Below are 18,724 nucleotides of genomic sequence, written 5' to 3' on the forward strand. Positions count from 1 at the left end.
ATCCCATATACATCATAATTGGTATAAAATGGGAGATCACAAGGGTCTTACCTCTCTTCAGGGATGGGTGATATCCAGTGAGGACCTCATATCTCTAATCGCTCCTGATCCCAGATCCGTGCGTTCCTGAATCCAGTTCCTGAGCTCAGCTCCCTCCTAGCCTTGGACTCTTTCCATTGTGTCTGCTCTGCAGCATTTGTGCTGACATATAGTCATCAAGGGGTGGGATGGAGCTGAAATCTCACATATTCATATATATATTATTACTTTCTAATTATTTTCATCATCGTTATTATTATCCTTTCATTAAAGCTGTAGTTTTAGTTTCCAACCTGCAAGTCTTCTTCCTCTCATTTCCCTTTACCCTTTCCCTGGGGGCAGGGGAGAAGGGAATTGCAAGTTCAACTGCTCCTCTGTTTTAGCTGCCAAAATTTAGCCAGGATGAGGATAAAACATGACATAAACCTTCTTCTCTAAACCCTCATATTCCCAATACCCTTCTTATTCCTTACAGAACCCTTCTTCAGGCTTTTAGAGTTACCTTTTCTGCAGACGGTAAAACCAAGTCTGAAAGTGTAAGTATCAATATAAACATAAAAAAGCCCAAATGTAAAAATACTTTTGGAAGCAAGAGAACAAACTCCCATCACAGCCGACACCGAGCATTCACTCCATCTCTTGCTGTTGTGGCACTTTAAAACTGTTAATACATGAGTAATGTGCATGAGCAAGACATGAGCAATCCCCTCTTCATTCACCAAAAACCCTTAAATTCATCCTACTATCCCATCATAGTGAATTAAAGTTAAATACGCCTTAATGAAAGGGGGGCTAAGTGGAAAAAGTCAGGCCTAAGCAAAGCATCTTCTTTTGTTCAGAAGCAAAAGAGCAATGCTGGTATCTAATTTTGGACCCCTGGGAAATGCCTTGATACTGAAGTGGTCACCACCATGTAAAAACTTAGCAAGAGACTGGTATTCTCCACCGGCAGCAGTCATTCGGACTTGTGTGGGCACCCCTCAAAATCCCTAAGTAGAAGCTGTGGTTGCAGCCTTTTCAGCCATTTTAGGAGTTTGTAGGTAAATGTGGTCCAGCAGCAGCAAAAGGCAGTTCTGTTTTTAATAAAGATTAAAAAATATTTTTGAATGACCCTCCTTGTCCCTTACTATTATACAGTATTAAAATATAAGAGCGCAGCCAAGGAGAATAGAAAACAAAGAGAAAAGCCTTTTAAAAAAATTCCACAATTTTATATCCTTTCCCTACTAACCCACCACAGAATTCAAGGGTGGGGGATTCGAGGGCTGAAAGAATCTTCATATGGTGCCAAAAATTCCCCACAGATCTCTCTAGTCCCTCCGCGTTAAGCTATTTAAAGCAAACACATTGTGTTTTAGATGTTAGTTTAGATCCATTTTCCATATGGGGAGGTGGGATGTAATTAATTAGCTGTTCTTTTGATTTCTAAGTATCATATGTACATTTCATAAGGGCATGTACTTTTGACAGAGGCTAGAAAAAGGAAATAAAATACAAGCTGCACAGCTTAAGTTTTCTGGGTACAAATGATGGATCAGCAGGGGATTATCATGCGTATTTTATTGCTACCAATGATGATTGAGTCGCATGAGTGTTAATACAAACCTAGAAAAAAAAATCTGGATGAAATCACAGTAACAGGATGAAAACACAGTAAAGTGTTTATTTTAGCCATAATTGCACTGTTTTTACATAACGTCTTTGATCTGTAGGTTGAAAAGAGGCAAAGCTGCCAGTAGTGCACAGTAGAAGTAGCCAAAGATAAACTTCTGTGTAGAGTTTAAGAAAATCAAGCCCATAGTCAGAGATACACACATGGACACATACAGCTGGGAGGTGAAGCCCAGACTCCAGTATGCCAAAAAACACAATTCATTGCCATTTCATAGAATCATAGAACAGTTTGGGTTGGAAGGGACCTTAAAGATCATCTACTTCCAACCTTTCTGCCATGGGCAGGGACACCTCCCACTAGATCAGGTTCCTCAAGATTCCATCCAACCTGGCCTTGAACAACTCCAGGGACTGGGCTTCCATGACTTTCCTGGGCAACTTGTTCCAGTGTCCCACCACCTTCACACAAAAAAGTTTCTTCCTAATTTCTAGTCTAAATTTGACCTATTTCAATTTAAAACTGTAACCCCTTGTCCTGTCACTGCAGTCCCTGATAAAGAGTCCCTCCACAGAATTCTTATAGGTCCAGCTGCTCTTCCTCCATGGTGTTGTTGGTCATGGATGGTCCTGGAGACCCTTGATAGGGTCCCCTCCAGACTGGTAGTCAAATTTGCCGTCATAATGGTAATTTGGTGCCTAGGTCAACTTAACAAAATGACCAAAATGCTTCTATCTTGCAGAAGCAGCGAAGTCCTGGGTGTCTGCTCTTCCACCAGGAGTAAATTTCCTCATCAGCCTGCAGACCTGAAGAGTTGCAGCACCCAGGTGACAAGCCTGTGACCTCTTGAGTCAGAGAATAAACCAGAACAAGCCCCGTTTATCTCTCTTTCTCGTGTTTTTTTTTTTTCCTTTTTTTTTTCCACCTCTAAAGCTCAGGTGTGTCTCTTAACTGAAACATCGGCAGGCTGAGTATGTAACGATATCGTTTAATTGCTGAAGCCCTTTGTCATCTTTATCTCTACCCAGAGGAGAGAGGAGGTTTGTAGAGAAAGCACTGCCTTTTTGTAAGTTCTGCTGATGTAGCTGGGAAAGCAGGCTAGATTTCTATCGCAGAAGTCCTTTCTCATGTCCCTCTTCTGCTGAAAAGCCAAACGTGTTTAGCGCATTCAGTGGTCCCACCCCCTTACATTTGATGAAAATGAATAATCATTATTGCACAACTGGTTTTTTCTTTACTTTTTTCTTATGCACAGTTTTCTAAAATGATCTCTGGAGGTTTTCACACAGGCAGACTCTCCCAAAGCCTTCTCTGAATGAGCAGACGAAAAAGTGAGTCCCTTTATTAGGCATTTCAGAGCCAGAGCCTACCACCACTGCATCAAAATGCTCTTGTGAATAATTCCTCTCTCACTCAGCTCCAGGGAGGACCCAGGGATACCATAGCCTAACAGGGGCCCGTTTGAACCCTCCCATCAGCCTATTATACCGTGAAGTCTTGGTATATGCATGCATGTTATTGCAGAAGTGAATCAAACTTTAATGACAAATGTTTTAAAAACAAAGCTCTAAAATTGTTTATTCAGTTATTAACTTTAAATGAATTGTTTAGGTTGTTTCCTTCCACACCCCCCAACCTCATTAATGTATTCTTGAGGGGAATGTATTTATGGAGCCATGTGCTTCTCACATGGCTGAGGCTAAAAATAACTTCAGAAACTCATTCCAGCTAAAAATTAATTTCAAATCCAGTTTGTCAGCCTAACACAGACTGTAACTGGTCTCTTAGCCTGGGTTCATTATTTGTAATGATAGCCTTGACCACTCTTTTGAATGCTGATTATTTATGAATTTCCTATTTTCTACTTTTGTTTTATATACACACACGTACTCATTCCTGAGTGTAAGGAAACCCCCAAATTACACACAAAATTTATTTTCTCCGTATGGCCTGGACTTCCACTTGGGCAATGGGCAAACTTTACCTCATAAATGCACATGTACACTCTGGAGATGGGCAGAGTCAGTGGAGATTTCTTGTTTGGTTGGGGTTTTGGTTTTAGGGATTTTATTGAGATGGAAGCTTATCAGACATTGGAAGTATATTGTCTAAGTACTGAACTATTTTTCTATTTTTCCCAGATTGTTTTGGTCAGTGATCAGCAGATCAGATGCTTCGAAATGTCTGAACACTCATGGGTCAAATCCTTCTTCCGTTTCATTCAATAAAAGTTTTGTCACTCATTTTAAAACCAAGACCATAGCCCGTAATAAACAATTATGCATTTCTTGGATGAAAGGGATGTTTTCTCCTTGTCCTAGATAATTAAGTCCAATGGAGAATCCTTCCATTCCCATCACTAGTTGTTTTTCTCTAATTGGTCTTGAGACGATTGTGTTCTGAGCTCCAGGGGTTGAAATCTGCTAGAAAAGAGATTTCCAGCCTGTAGCTTATGAATCTGAGGCAGCAACAGGCAGCTAAGAAAAACAAACATATTGTCAGTAGGCTCAGGAACTGCACAGGGATCTATATTTCTACTTAAAAAAATGCAGCATTCCGCATTAAAAACTTCATGGAAGACCACTGATTTTGCTAATGTTATGCTGTCTGTGAAAGATTTTGGTCTCATAAAAATGCTTAGATTTGTGGAGAAATTCTTTGGTCTTCTGGTTTCAACACTTTTCTCTCTGAATCATGCTGCTCATTTCTACATTGCTAGGCATCATTTATTAAAAGCATGCTCCTTTTTGCTTTCAGAAGTCATGTCATTTAATGACGCTGCATTCTCTCTGACCAATAGTACGGAAGAGGTCATTTCCCTTTGTGTAAAGCAGTTGCTATTTTAACTAGACATTATTCTGTCTACTGGTATGTTTGCTCCCTTCCTTCCTTTTGATCCCTCTAGGTCTCTTCCGGGAAAGTTCCTTTGACCTTGGTTGTCATGTGTAATTATTTCTCTACTGGTTTCTAGTTTTGATACAGAGTTATCACTCCAAACACTAACTGAAATTACAGCAAGAATATTTTCAGCATTATTTTCTTCACATTCTTCACAGCTTTTTCTTCTGAACGTTTCTCCCCAATCAACTGTCGATTGATCACACTGGCACCTAGGCTAGTAGGTTTCCTTAGCATCAAGCAATGCATGAAAGCATTTTTGCAACATCATTTCTGCTACATTTTTCTACTTTGAATTTCTTCATCATTGCATTGCTTATTTGGAATGGAATTTGTTTGTATTTTCCTTCAGCTTTGCTTAGCATTATCAGGTTTGTGTTAGCTGCAAAATTTAGCACATCAATTCCAAGTTTCTTCCTCAAATCGCTAATAGGTATAGCAATCCAGAGCCTTGTTTGAAAGTGAAGACTAATTTTTATATATGTCATGTTATGTTACACTCACACACACATATGTGTTCATTATTCTTTTTAAAAGAAATTAATTTACTGTTTAAATAATTTTCAGCCAGTGGTAGAATTTCATCCTTTCAACCATCATCGTTCAGCTCATTTAATAATCTCTAGTAAGCATCTTTCTGCAAGGCCAAGAAGTCTTTGTAGTTTTGCTGAAACAGTCAAAGAACGCCAGTGGACTGGAGAGGTATAATATCGCTCTTCATGTTATGCTTGCAAGTCCTGTATTTCTTTAATGATCATATCAACTATTTTACTTGGTACTGATGTCTACAAGAAGTAGATACCATTATAGATATAAACACTGCGCTACATGAACCAGAACTGTTAGTAGTCTAATTGCATCCAAGAAGATTGCCATGTGTTTTCAAGAGACAGAACTAAAGCTGCCATACCTAACTTATTTGAAAAGATATTGCAGGCTTGATGATCTCAAGAAGGAGACAAAACAGAGCAGTTTAAAAAAACTACATGTTCATTGTCCCCCAAGGTGCTAAAAGCTGTCCAGTTTTAATTAGTTTATTGGGCAATCACATAAGTTTGTTTGGTATTTGTATGGGGGTTCAGGCTCAGCACCCTTAATTATCGCTAACATTTTTGTCATCTAATGTACCAACAATCCGCCACTTTTAGTTCCACACACATCCAATCAATCTATTTAAGATCTGATACTTCAAACTGTATAATTAGCCAAGAACAACCATGCCTTATAGCCCTTTCATATCCCATACCCATTTTCTATCTATTTCAGCCAGGGAGTATCATTTTTTTTTTAACTGAACCTGTTAAATTAGTGAAAGCCCTAATGAAGTTAAGGTTAACGGCAAACGGTGCTTTATACTTGTATAGTTTGTCCCTGCGTATTGGAACACACTTTATATTTGCATTATATCTACCTGCAAAGAGTGGGCAGTGTCACCACATTATTTAAGCACCCCATTTTCAAACTAGAAGAGTTAAACTGATACAAAAACCCTATGTACTTTAGCTTCAATGATCCATGGGGTGTTAAAAGGATAGAAAACAGATTTAAAGCATTTCAGTAAATGCATGCTGAAAACTAGTTAAAATCTGCATGTCCTGGGGTTTGTCTTCTGCTTCGGAGTCTCTTTGACTTCATTATTTCCTATATACATGCCAGCGTTAGAAACGCAAGTTTAAAAAATATCCCACTAATTTAATATGCTCTTTAGCTTTAAGTTGGAAGGCTTTAAGGAAAAGAAACAGTGATTGTGAGATTAACCATAGGAGCAGAACAGTGAATAACAGTCCAGTCTCTAACTACCACCCTCCCCACACTGACTGAATAGACAAGTTAAAGCTGATGTGTGGACCAAACCCATTGCAACTCCAGGGGACTAGAGGCAGGTATCTGAGGACAAAAACTGGCTTGCTGATTGGCGGGGATTTGGAAATCCATCCATGAAAAATTGAAGGACAGCAAGTAGTAGACAAGGTTCCGTTCCTTTTGAAACAAAGAGCTGCCAAAATGTTCATGTCAAGCTTTTTGTTTGTTTGTTTGTTTCCCCTTTGGGCTGGCTAAGCTGGGTTGCAACTGAGCTGATCACAGCCTGACCTCCACCCAAGCAGCAAGACTTTTGGGCCCAAATCAGAAAGTGCAAATAGTTTGTTAGCCATGCACATGTTTAGCGGAGCCCTGTAACAGTGTATGTGCAGGGAGGTTGTTTAAGCATATTGATGATTTGGAATGTTTGCTTCTGCATCTCATTATGCCCTTTAATGAAACTACTGGCAAAGAGGTAATTTTTCTTTTTCATTTGGTTTGAATTTCTAAAAAGCATAATTTTTAGCAATTTTTCTCTGTTCTTACACACAGACACAGAGAAATTGCTTTAGACATGAAGAATTTTCTAAATTGACTTAGACTTGAAGCAAATAAATGAAAACCTATTTTTGAAAAGCACTGTGGTACTTTGCATTCTTAAAAAATTCTTGTATTCCCAATTGTTTTTCAGTAAACTTTCATCGGCTTTTTTTAAAGTTCTGCAAGTGTGAATATTCATATTTCAAACAGCTGGCTTGCAAATAGAGCATTTCAGAAGTACTATATCCTTGCTTTCTACAGAATTGTCAGTAAAACTTCAGCAACAACCAACTCATTTCCTTGCCAAGGGCCAGTTCTGCATTATTCACACAAATAGAGGGGTTTTTTTCCATTGACTGGAATGGGAGCAGAATCCATCCTGAAACAGTGGCCCCCTGGTTTAATCCATGACAAGAGACAAACAAATAGACCCTTTGAAATGAGTTTCATCTTTTGTGTTCCACTTGTAGTCTGAAGCAGGTGTCAATTGGATCTTTTTCTGTCTGTCTATGGTTGAAAAGCAACATGTTGTAGTTAAACCTGCTTGTAAATTGTAGTATTTTACAGATGAACTCCCTCAGGATTCTACTAAAAAGCTAGAGGAGGTTAAGTGCCAGAAGTCAAAAAAGGGTTAATTTGCCCCCCTTCTCATTCTGTTTCAAGTTATTTCTTGTTTAAAAAAGATCTCTCTAGCATCTCCATATACAGTAAAAAGGACTCTTCATACACAACGGTCTGATCTTGCCTGCACTGAAGTTCATTTGTTTGTAAATTATTGAAAAGAATTTCCTTTTATAGTGGGCCCAGCCACAAATTTTCTATTTTCTTGAGCCAATAGTCTTATCAACAACCTGCTTTGTGGAGCTAGCACTAGAAACAGCCTGAGTTTTTAGCCTTGTGTAGAGGTGACTGGAACAGAAACTGCAAGAGTCTAGCCCGAATGCCCTGCCATTTGATCAGACTGGTGAACCAGCCAGGAAAAAAGAAACACCAGCAGCAGCTTCAACAGCAACAATAAGCCCATATATCCCACTTTTTAAAAAGCGAATGACACCATGTATAAGCAAATGTATTGGAAATGTATAGACAGTTACATGGTATAACTGCACAAAGCGACCAATGGTTATAGCCAGCGCAATGGAAAGATGAAGTCTGAGCTTAATCAGGCGGGGCTGCATTGTCATTCAGTGGCACTTGCCCCTTTCCTGTACCAATCTTTCTAAAGCCTCCCAGGAAGATTTGTAGGGTCACACCATCTCCTGAAGACTATTCTCACCGCACTGGGATGTTATTGATAAACAGAGAAGAAAAATCTCAGTTGTTGATTAGCAACAAATTACTGTCTCGGGCAGCAAGGTGGAGCTCCAGGTATTGCTTTTTCCTTGCCATTTGGTTTCACGCTTGCTTTTGTCCTCAGGGTACTGGAAGAGTGAAAATCTCCTACAGACAGGTCAGCTGCCTTGAATAAACACGTCCTTTGATCTTCAGTGATTTCCTCGGTTGTGCATGCCAGTGTTGCGTGTTCAAACTCTTCTCCCTCCCTCCTGCTCTCACAAGTGCCGACCACTGCCATAAACCCGCTGCAGCCATGTGAAGGGAAGCCTCCAGCCAGCCCAGCCCAGTGTCTCCAGCTGACCAGAGCAATTTCTCCAAAACTTCTGCCTCTGGCAGGACCAGGAGAGGCATTCAGGTCTTTTCCTAGGCACTCGTGGGTGGTCTCTCACCCTTATTCTTGGCACACACCAGGCATCAGGTCTGCCACAGAGGTTCTCTGAGCACCTTCCTCCACCTTAGCTCTGTGATCTGACCATCCCACCCAGATCCACTGTGAATTTTACCATCCCACTGTGGACAGCAGGTGAAGCTGTTGCTATCCGTACTGCAATTGAGAGCACCAGCGATGTGCACATTTGTTCACCAGACAGCATGCTTGGATTTGGGTAGCAGGGAAAGTTTTTCTTAGAATTAACTACTTTAGATCAGAGGTCCCAGATTCTCTTTTCTTTCTCCATTACTTTATTTGACATAATGTCATCCTCCTTTAAAGGCACATTTCAAATTATTCCTGTCCGCTTCTGCCTGGGACATTGCCCAGGGATTCTTATCCTTATTTGTTATTATGACTGTTACTATTGGAGCTAGGGTATCGCAAACAGCGGCACTGCTATGTTAAAAGCTGCAGTAAGAGACAACACTAAAACCAGCCTGCACTTCAGTACTGGTGGAAGGAACATCTAATCCAACTGGCCATCCTCAGTCCTGCACAAATTAATTAGAGATCTCCGCAACTTAATAAAAAGCATTAAGAGAAGGAACACATGTGCTAGTTTAAAATATTTCTTCACCTGCTGTAATAACTATGAGCCCATTCCCACTGTTCCCTTGCTGTACACTAAATAGCTGTGTAACAGATATGCCTTTGCTGAGCATATAGTCACACCCCCTACAGAAAAGAGATTTACTTCCCATAAGAGCTTTTTTCCCTGCATCTCACCAAACATATATGTTTGAAAAGACTGCTGCAGATCAGACATCTCTGTGAGTTGTACAACATTTGTCATCAGGTTCAGATCTGGGGTACCAATGGGCCTCAGAGAAAGAGGTGAATGGCAAGGAAAAAATATGCCCTCACTCTCTGTGTTTCTGCCACCTTTGTTGAACAAAGTCTCTCTGTAATGACAGGACCGTGGCATTTTTCTCCTTGCTTCGGTACATGATGTGGAGTATTTATCTCGAAACATTTGCCAAAGATTCCATTATGGAAAAGAAGAAATTTATCACTAATTCTATTTAGCTCCTAAAGTACTGGCTCAAAACTGAGCTGAGAAATCAGTGTAAATTCAGCATTCTGCTCTTGCAGACATTAGAATATGCAGGTTTCAAAACTGAATGTTTCATTGATGCATCATAATTTTGACCTGACAAAACACTGCAAAAAGGTATTAGGAAATCCAAAGCATCAGCAATCAAGCAGAGGAACTGATTTAATAAGAACAATGAAATAAAATCCCTGAAGCCCCTACCTATGAAACATAATTAGATAAGGGAGATCATTACCTGTGCCAGTGCAGCAGCACCCTAGCAGAAATCTGAGTTGCCTTGCACAGGCTGTGCTCCAGCCCTGTTAAATCCCCTAAGTGAAGCCAGGTGACACCACCTGAAGCTACTAAAAAATAAGCTATATTTTCTTCACCTCCTCTGTGGGAATGAAAGCCTCTCTACTAAATTCCTTTTTTAGGAGACAATCAGTCTTCTCTCACTCATCATCCCAGCATTTTCTGTGTAATCCTCCTTTCCCTTCCTAGCTGCAGAGTTATCCTTCCCTCCTTTCCCTTCCTATCTGCAGAGCTAGCCTTCAGTAGCTCAGCTGTCTATCTGTTTTTTTAATTAAGTTTCTGATCCCTAGAGTAACAAAAGTAGTCTTGAGAAAAGCCAACTGTAATGTGATATTTTCCCTGGTGAAGTGAAGGATTGAAAACTATAGGTATGGAAGGTGTGAATTGCTCTGTTTATCTCTATTTCTTTATTCTTTTAATTATCAGAAAGGCTGCTCAACTGCTACTCTGCTAAGCGCAGGACAAAACTTGTCAGAAGTGATCAGCCTCAGTCACACAACCCGTTATAGTGATTTACAACTTTTTCATCCATCAGCTGGGCAAGGGCCACCTCCTCATCCTGCTCTTAGCTCCCACCAGACGAGTTCATGCAAAGCTCCTTCTCTGCAGTGCCCACTGCTGTGCACCCACAGACAGCCTGCATAGGTGCACAAAGAGTGAGCTGCCATGTTATTCATTATTGTACACAGCAATTTAAATTTAATGATGAATGTGGCTGAGCCAACTTAATGGATGAGCCAAGGTAATGGCCCACTGCTGCCAAAATGCAAGGCTGCCTCCCTGCTGCAGGCCAAGGGGCCAGCTCTGCCGCACGGCAAGCACCACAGCCAGAAAAATCACCAGGAAAGCACTTGCCTCAGCTGATGTGCTGATGTTACTCGCTGAACCGAGGTAACTCAATCAGGTGTCTGACCCTTTACTCCATTTGCAGCACTTGTCTCAGCTAAACCAACCCGGGCACTTTTTTTTCAGTGATAAAATTGTGTTTAGAGGAAATGGGTTTGCTGGTTTCACTGTATGTCTCAAAAGAGGCAAAAATTTCCTTGTGGCAAGCTCTTCTGAAAGTCAGCAGAATTTAGGCTCTTTGGGCACTTCTGAAAAATGTTGCCTGGCGTGTTGATTCCCACAGTCCCGTACTGCTGCATCTTGGCAAATGCTACAGTGCAGTTGCACATCATCAGCACAGAAATGTGCAGCATATTGAAAAGCGAAAATGTGTGGGAATGTAAAATAAACAGAATATGATATTAAAAAAAAATAAATAGCAGGCAGGAAACTGGGCTGGACTGTTTTCTCCATTTCCATATTCCATAATTCAGACTACTCTTCATACATTTCCACTTTTAGTCCAGTTTTTAATAAAGTGGCCGGTGAGTTTCCAATCTGTCACACAAGATGCTGCAGAATCCAGGAATCTTGACCCAGCCATTAGGCCCAGCTGGTGGCAAAATATGTAGACAGGAAGGAAAGCACTGGTCTAGGAGAAGCGGGAAAATGGAGAACTCTAAGCTAATCGGTTATTTTAAGAGAAGAGTGATTACTATTCAAGTTGTATTCAATTGAACTAAAGGAACCGTGCATCACAGAAAGACTTAGGTTGTCTGCAGAGGACAGTTATTCTTTTGCTTCTTTCTTTTTAGGTTGTTTATTTTGGTTTCGTTGTGTTTTTAGCAAAGACCCTTGTGTGTGCATTTGCAGCTTATACCTAAGAGGCTGGAGCTAGAAGCTAATCAGCCATTCTGTCTCCTATCTTCTGATCTGCTGGCATTGGGGGAAGGGGAATGGAGGCAAACAGGCATTAAATTCCACCGGCAGGTGACCAGAAGGTATTCCTTGATAAGCAGCATCCAAGATGATGAGCCGTAAAGCAAAGCCTCTATGAGGAAGCAGGGGAAGAGACAAGGAAAGCTTTATCCATCTGTCTCAACCCAGCCTTGCTCAATGCTCACCAGAGCAGAGGTCACAACCAACAATAATAACCCTCAAGAATCCAGACGTATGCTTTCCATTCACAGATAATCTACAAAGTGTCTTAGGTGAAATCCTGGCTCCTCTGAAGTCAATGGGAGCTTTGCCAACAACTTCAGTACAGCCAGGTTTTAATCCCAGATAATTTTAAAGCAACCTCCAGGCTTAGAGATAAAACAACAGCATCTTGGGAGTAGACGCGGGCAGGAGCAGGCTGAAGAGGGCAGACGGAGATCTAACCAACTATGCTCCTCTAAAAGAGAATCAGTCTTCCTGACAGGATGCCTCCACAGTCCTGGAGCAATATCAAAAAGAGGTAAAGCGGACAACCACGTAAACTCCAATATCTTTCAACTGCTGGGACAACTGGGATGCAGGACCCAAGTAAGCCGTGGTGTTCTGACGTAAAACCCAGCGGCACTCACCAAGGTTAAATCTATTGTTCTAGCCTCTATGTCCTCACTTCTGAGACAACACATGTAAAGAGATTTATGTTGTATAAGTCACTCATACTGTGTTTGTGTCTCCCCCCTCCCTCTCCAGCAATTCTCATGCTGCCCTTGAAGGATGCCACCTGGCACCTGGTGCCACTTGTCCAAAATGAGGATTTTTCACACTTCAGCAGGTACAATTGAAGCACTGTTTGTTTCAGGACCACCCAGATTCTGCAAAGTGCTGTGTCTCGGTTAGGCAATGATTTGCTTTCCAGGGCTCTTAACACCAACAGTAGGTGCCTGCACAGCAATGTGGTAGGGTCAATACATGAAATGGTCAGCTAAGATAGCCACAGGAGGAGACAGGAACAGTGCCAGCAGGATATGCTAGGGAGGACATCGCAAATTCAGCTCCAGACACAATTTTTTCAGCCTTGAACACTGAAAGTGGCACGATGGTCATAGATAACTGTCGTTTGCAGGCTGGTGTAAAGGAGACCTTGGAGCCTCCTGGTGAGGCAGCACCACAACTGGAGCCAACAGATCCCCGAACTACTTCCCCAGGAGAGAGACATCACAACCTGAAGGAGGCTCTGACATGGACAACTGTGACCCCTCTTTGAAGCCACGTAATGATGAAAGCAGGTTTTGCCGGGCTCAAGAGAGGCAGGACATCAGATCATGGGCTACCATGGCTTACTGACTCCTCAAACGTCAGCTGAGCTACACTACCTGACCATGTAATGTGCTAGTCGTATCACAAATGTTGCACAAAACCTGTGAATTTAACACTTTTTTAAAGACCTTGGTTTCAGTGTGTTTCCTCTGGCACTGGTGAGGGGCTGGGAGTGCATAGGAGCTGTCTGTCTTTATCGTTGGAGGGAAGAGAAATAGAAACTAAAACCTGGGAGTGAAGAAGCAAAGTGTGAGCTGTGAACCTTCACAGGGAACAAACACAACTCCCTTACCCCAGCACCGCTGATTTACCTCCCTGCTGGCTGCCCATAACTACATCCCAGGAGCAGCATCACCCTCAGGCTACTGATGGATCTCCTCCTCGGGGCAGAGCCTGGCTTTGTTTTCCAGGGTCTATATGGTAGCTGCTGTAGCAAGTGTTTGCCCAGCCACAAAAAGGGAGCTATTCCTTTTAAGTCCTACAGGTTGCAACTCAGTGATCTGGATTCACTGATGAACCTATCTTCTGACTGAACAGTTATGGTGAGTTTAAATTGGCATCTACAGCCCACGCGTGCACGCTCTCCTCTCCAGTTGCCCCCAGCACAGCCACACAGGCAGTCTAGCCATACCCAGGTGCCACTTTTACATCAACTCTTTCAAGTGGGAAGAGGCTTTCTGGCGTGCGCTCGCTGCTAATACTAATAGTAGCACTGTTCTGTCCCTCACTGTCTTTACACAACAACTTAATGCTCAAAACTTAATGTCCCACGAGGAAACGTGCACCAGTATGGGCCCATCTCATCTGGATTAAAGATGTCTTCTGGTTCAGTTTCTTTCATAAAGCGAAGGAGAACTTACATTACCCAGAGCTCAGCCACAGTTCCATGTGTGCGTTTTTCACCAGGCTGTCACTTGGACTGTTTTGCATTACGAGCCTTCGGTCTCACTCTGGCTGTCGATTTGTACTATTAAGCTCTGAAACACAGAATTTACATGCCAAGTTTCCACTTTTCTTCAACAGCCAGGATCCACTGAAAGCCACTAGGTAGGGTCAGGCTTTGACAAAGCTGGAGGACAGTTCTCCTGCCTCCTCGCTGCCCATCTCCCCAGGCCTGCCTCCTTATAACCACCCCATTTTGTGCTCGCTGGCATGCCTGCCAGGGGACACAGGGACACCAGGATCACAGCAATGGCAGCAGGAGAGCCCAGGCCGAGCGATGACAGCTGAAGTACATCAGTGTTTTATCTTCTCAATATTTTGATTAGTCAAAGGAATGTTTGGGTTAAAAAAAAAACAAAAAACCAAAAAAACAACACATTTTTTAAAAACCACGTGATGGTCCCACAGGCTGTTACGGCTTTATGTAATATTGAATAGCTCTGTAGAAATGGTCGCGTAACTGAGAGCATCAGTGTGATATTGGGTACTTATCAGTGAGTGATTTCATGAGATAGAGGGGGTGTGCCTCCCTGTAACATGTTCAGAACAGTCCATGGGAGTCCCTACCCTGCGCTATCATCTGTGCCGATCATTCCTGCTACAGTGCTAACATGTAACGTGTTTGCAGATTAAAAATCCTTAAATCTGAATGTCTTCTGACTTTTGGTCACACCTTTAACAATACTCCAGTGAAATTATTTTAATCACATTCCTGCCTAACAGCTGATCATTTACCGTCGTTATCACTGGAAGGGAAACCTGACTGGAAAGGTACAAGACATCATTCCAACTCATTTGTGATCACAGTTTTCAGATGCATCAAGACCTGAAAGAAACCTCCCATGAGCTCCAACTCTCCTCATGCCCCAAATCTGACAGCATCCCGGGTCAGACACAGCGTAGACAGAGGCTCCCACCACGCACCTCAACCCCAGGTGGCATCACACCCTGTGAGCACGTCTCACCTTTATGTCATGGGAACCCTGCTGAGGACTACGGTCTCAAAATGAAAATGTTTTGGACGGGAGACACTTTTTCCCGAATTTGCCCATACATTTTGATACCAATCCAGTGTCCTGGCTGTCACACACCTGCACAGGCCCTGCTCACTTACATCCTCATTTTTTAATGGTTGGACTCGGTGATCCAAGAAGTCTTTTCCGACCCGGTTATTCTATGATTTTTACTCATAACATTCCCAGACGCAGAAGAACAACAACAAAGATACCAAAACTCCCGGTTTTTTTGTTAGGTGACTTTATTTACATTTCAAGTTGATTTGAGCTGCGCCGTGTTCTTGTTACACTGAGACAGATCTTCAGCACTCGAAAGAGGTTTAGCTCCATCACATCGGATGCAACGATACTGATTTACAGCAACTGAAAATCCAACCCTCATTTTCACATATTTTCAAATTCACGTTATTTTTGAAATTTGGGGAACCTCCCATCCGAGAGAGAGTTTTTTCCACTGTACTTACGCAGTCAGCAACCAAGAGGACGGGAACTAAGAGTGAGGAATGAGTCCTCCCGTGTCCCATGCCCTTCTGGGTGCGTGGGGACCAGCTGAAGGGGACAGGACACACTCGCACGGCTCCGTCCCTGCTGAGCAGCGCTGGATGTCACCCCGCAAGGTGCAGCTGCGAGCGGGACGGGGTGCGGGTGCCCCGCAAACCAGCGCTTGCAGGGGGGCACAGGGAGGACAGGGGGTACGACAGGGCAGGAGCCGCAGAGAGGGAGAAGGGAAAGGGGGGGAGCGGGGAGGGGGGTACGACAGCAGGGGAGGGAGGCAGGGCGGTATAAAAGCATCCGACGCGCACCTCTCCCGACACAGAGCGAGGGGGCGAGAAAGCGGGTCTCGGAGGAGCCGGGAGGAGAGCCGGCCGCTCGCAAACACGCACGCACGGTGGCAGGAGAGAGTGCGGAGCTGCTGCCCCCCCGCCAGCCCTAGGGCCACCGGAGGCGAGAGAGAGAGAGATGGAGCCAGGTATCCAGCTCCGAGGGAGCGCGGGCGGCTGAGGCTTTCGGCAGCGCCCGGGGGGCAGAGAGGCGGCCGAGGGGCAGGCGGCGATCCGCCCCTCTCCCCGCCCGGGGAGCTCGCAGCCGCCCCGCCGAGGGCTGGGAGCCGCGGGGGGACGGGGCGGGCGCCGGGAGGGGCAGCGGCGGGGTGGGCGAGGGCGCGGGGAGCCGCTCCGGGGGCCACCCCCATCCACCCCGGAGGGAGGCGATAGCCCCCAGCTCTCTCTCTCCTCCCCTCGGAGCGTCCCGTCTTCCCCGCCATGTGAGCCCCGTCCCCTCCGCCTCTCTCTCTCTCTCCCTCCCTCCCTCCGACGGCCCGCGGTGACTCTGGGTTGCAGGGCTGCCCGCACAGACCGCCCGCCGCCCCCCGCCGGGCAGCGCCGCGATCCCCGAGGTGGCTCCGCCGTGGTGTGGCGGCCCCCGCTGCTGCTGCTGCTGCTGCTGCCGCCGCTGCCCCGACGCCGCCGCGCCTCCCGCCGCCCGCCCCGCCGCTCCCGCGCCTGCAGCCGGGGCCGCTCCGGCGGCGGCGGCTCCGGCTGCGGCTCCTCCTCCTCCTCCGCCTCCTCCGCGGCCGCCGCCGCCGCGGGGCCCTAAAGCCGCCCGGCTCAAGAGGATGGTGCGGCTGGCGGCCGAGCTGCTGCTGCTGCTGGGGCTGCTCCTGCTCACCTTGCACATCACCGTGCTGCGCGGCGGCGGCGAGGCGCACGTCCCCGCCGGCAACCACAGCCAGCGGCAGGTGAGTGCGCGGCGCCCCCGCGGGGCTGCGCTCGGCCGGGGAGACCGGGGCGGAGAGGCGGAGCCGAAACCCGCGACGCCTTTGGACGGCGGCGGAGTGGCGGCAGCGTGCGTCCCACGCTGTCACACCGGGGAGTGGAGGGGAGAGGGGACGGAGAGGCGATGGGGTGGAGTGGTGAAGTATGGAGAAGAGATGGGACGGAGAGGCAGTGGGACGGAGAGGGGATGGAGTGGTGAAGGATGGAGAGGGGATGGAATGGAGAGGGGATGGAATGGAGAGGGGATGGAGAGGAGAGGGGATGGAGAGGAGATGGGGTGGAGAGGAGATGGGGTGGAGAGGAGATGGAACGGAGAAGCAGTGTGACGGAGAGGAGGTGGGATGGAGAGGCGATGGAATAGAGAAGCAGTTGGACGGGGAGGCGATGGGACGGAGAGGCAATGGGACAGAGAGGCGATGGAATAGAGAAGCAGTGGGACGGAGAGGAGATGGGCTGTAAAGGAAATGGGAAGGAGGTAGGCAAGGGATGGAGAGGCTATGGGATGAAGAGGCGATGCGATGGAGAGATGATGGGAAGGAGGCAGGCGAGGGATGAAGAGGCGTTGGGATGGAGGCAGGCAAGGGATGAAGAGGCGAAGGATGGAGAGACGATAGGATGGAGGCAGGCGATGGGATGGAGGCAGGGGAAGGATGGAGAGGCAAGGGATGGAGAGGCAGTGGGATAGAGGCAGGCGATGGAATGGAGGCAGCCGAGGGATGGAGGCAAGGCGGCCCCTGTCCCACCCAGGTGGGATTCATGAGAATGCAGTGAGGGGACCAAACTGGTCTGTGGTGTTGGGAAATGCGGGAACAAATTGCATGGCTTTTCTTGGAAAGTTTGTTGAGAGGCAGGTAGATAGTCCTGAAACGGCCAAGAACCTTTGGGTGATGGGTGCTTGGGATCAGGAAGGACACAGTTCATGATCTAGGCAGTCTGTTCCAGCCTTCTGATCCCATGAAACTGCCAGTGAATTATGTCCAGCGGAGGCAAAGGACTTTTCTTCTGTTTCCTTGTTTTTGCAGGTAGTTCTTTTCTATTGAGTGTCATGTCTTGCTATTCATTTAAAATGGTTAGAGACAGCCATAAAAGCTGCCGAATCATCAAAATCCCCATGCAAGGCTAGTAAATTCTCTGGACAGTTGCATGTGTCCTGCCCAACTTTTTCCCCCCACATCCCAGTGTTAAAGAAAAATCAACCACCAAATTATGCAAAGAAATGGACAGAAAATGTATCATTATTATCACTATAAATTTACATAACCCCCTTTATTATCTCAGAAAGAGTCGTAGTACCAGCAGAGCAAATTTCTGTGAGGAATGAGGGAAAAATAAGGAGAGTGCAGGCTGTAATGATCGCTCTGTTTGCGTGGGATCCCCGGCTGGTGGTCCACAAAGTGAAACCACTAGCACAGGAGGGAACCCAGATCTGCAGACTCAACATCCTAGTCGCAGGCTGGGATTGGGTCCCTTAACTCAGAAAACCTCCGGATGAACTTCGTGGGAGTCCTTCCTGGGAGTGCTCAGCTGCATGCTTTGGGTAAGGCCCCAGGGTGCTGTCTCTTGTTGAGCTGCAGTTTTATCACTGGCTTGACATTCCAGGATGGGTTTTTTTTAATATTTTCAAGATTTCTGGTAATAATGTTTTATAAATGATGCTTTCTTTCCTCATGGGCACTTAGATTGCCTTCTAAAATGATGTTCCTTGGAAAAGTAAATTTGTAGAGGTTTTTTATGAGGTGTTTGCTATCATTAGAATAACCCTGAATTTGCCTTTTCTTGACAGGCTTGTAACATAATGAGGGAAACATCTGGGCAAGTGGGAACGCTGGGTGATGCCATTTCCCCAAGGAGCTCTTTGTAGAGCACCGTTATAAGGTTAGGGTGAAACGAGAGGAAAATCAGGAAAAT

At 45.2% G+C, this 18,724-nt stretch overlaps 1 protein-coding gene and 1 long non-coding RNA gene across 8 annotated transcripts in view; both read left to right on the forward strand.

Annotated features, from left to right (window-relative positions):
• Positions 1 to 14,504, forward strand: part of LOC128851826 (uncharacterized) — a 28,512-nt gene extending 14,008 nt beyond the window's left edge. The window contains exons 3-4 of the long non-coding RNA XR_008449318.1: positions 515 to 575; positions 12,890 to 14,504. This is a non-coding gene — a long non-coding RNA (uncharacterized LOC128851826). The remainder of the gene's footprint in view (positions 1 to 514; positions 576 to 12,889) is intronic.
• An 883-nt stretch (positions 14,505 to 15,387) lies between these two features.
• Positions 15,388 to 18,724, forward strand: part of ISM1 (isthmin 1) — a 42,968-nt gene continuing 39,631 nt past the window's right edge. For 6 of the 7 annotated variants that reach the window (XR_008449335.1, XR_008449333.1, XR_008449331.1 and 3 more), the window contains exons 1-2: positions 15,799 to 16,011; positions 16,382 to 16,779. Coding sequence is in view for 2 of the 7 variants with exons in the window: in XM_054063668.1 (XP_053919643.1) it covers positions 16,002 to 16,011; positions 16,382 to 16,779 (408 nt within the window). In the remaining 5 variants the exon portion in view is untranslated. Of the gene's footprint in view, positions 15,659 to 15,798; positions 16,012 to 16,381; positions 16,780 to 18,724 lie in introns of those variants that run through there. The other variant, XM_054063670.1, reaches the window with a different exon arrangement.

The sequence above is a fragment of the Cuculus canorus genome, chromosome 3 (genome assembly GCF_017976375.1).
Source record: "Cuculus canorus isolate bCucCan1 chromosome 3, bCucCan1.pri, whole genome shotgun sequence".
Lineage (NCBI taxonomy): Eukaryota > Metazoa > Chordata > Aves > Cuculiformes > Cuculidae > Cuculus > Cuculus canorus.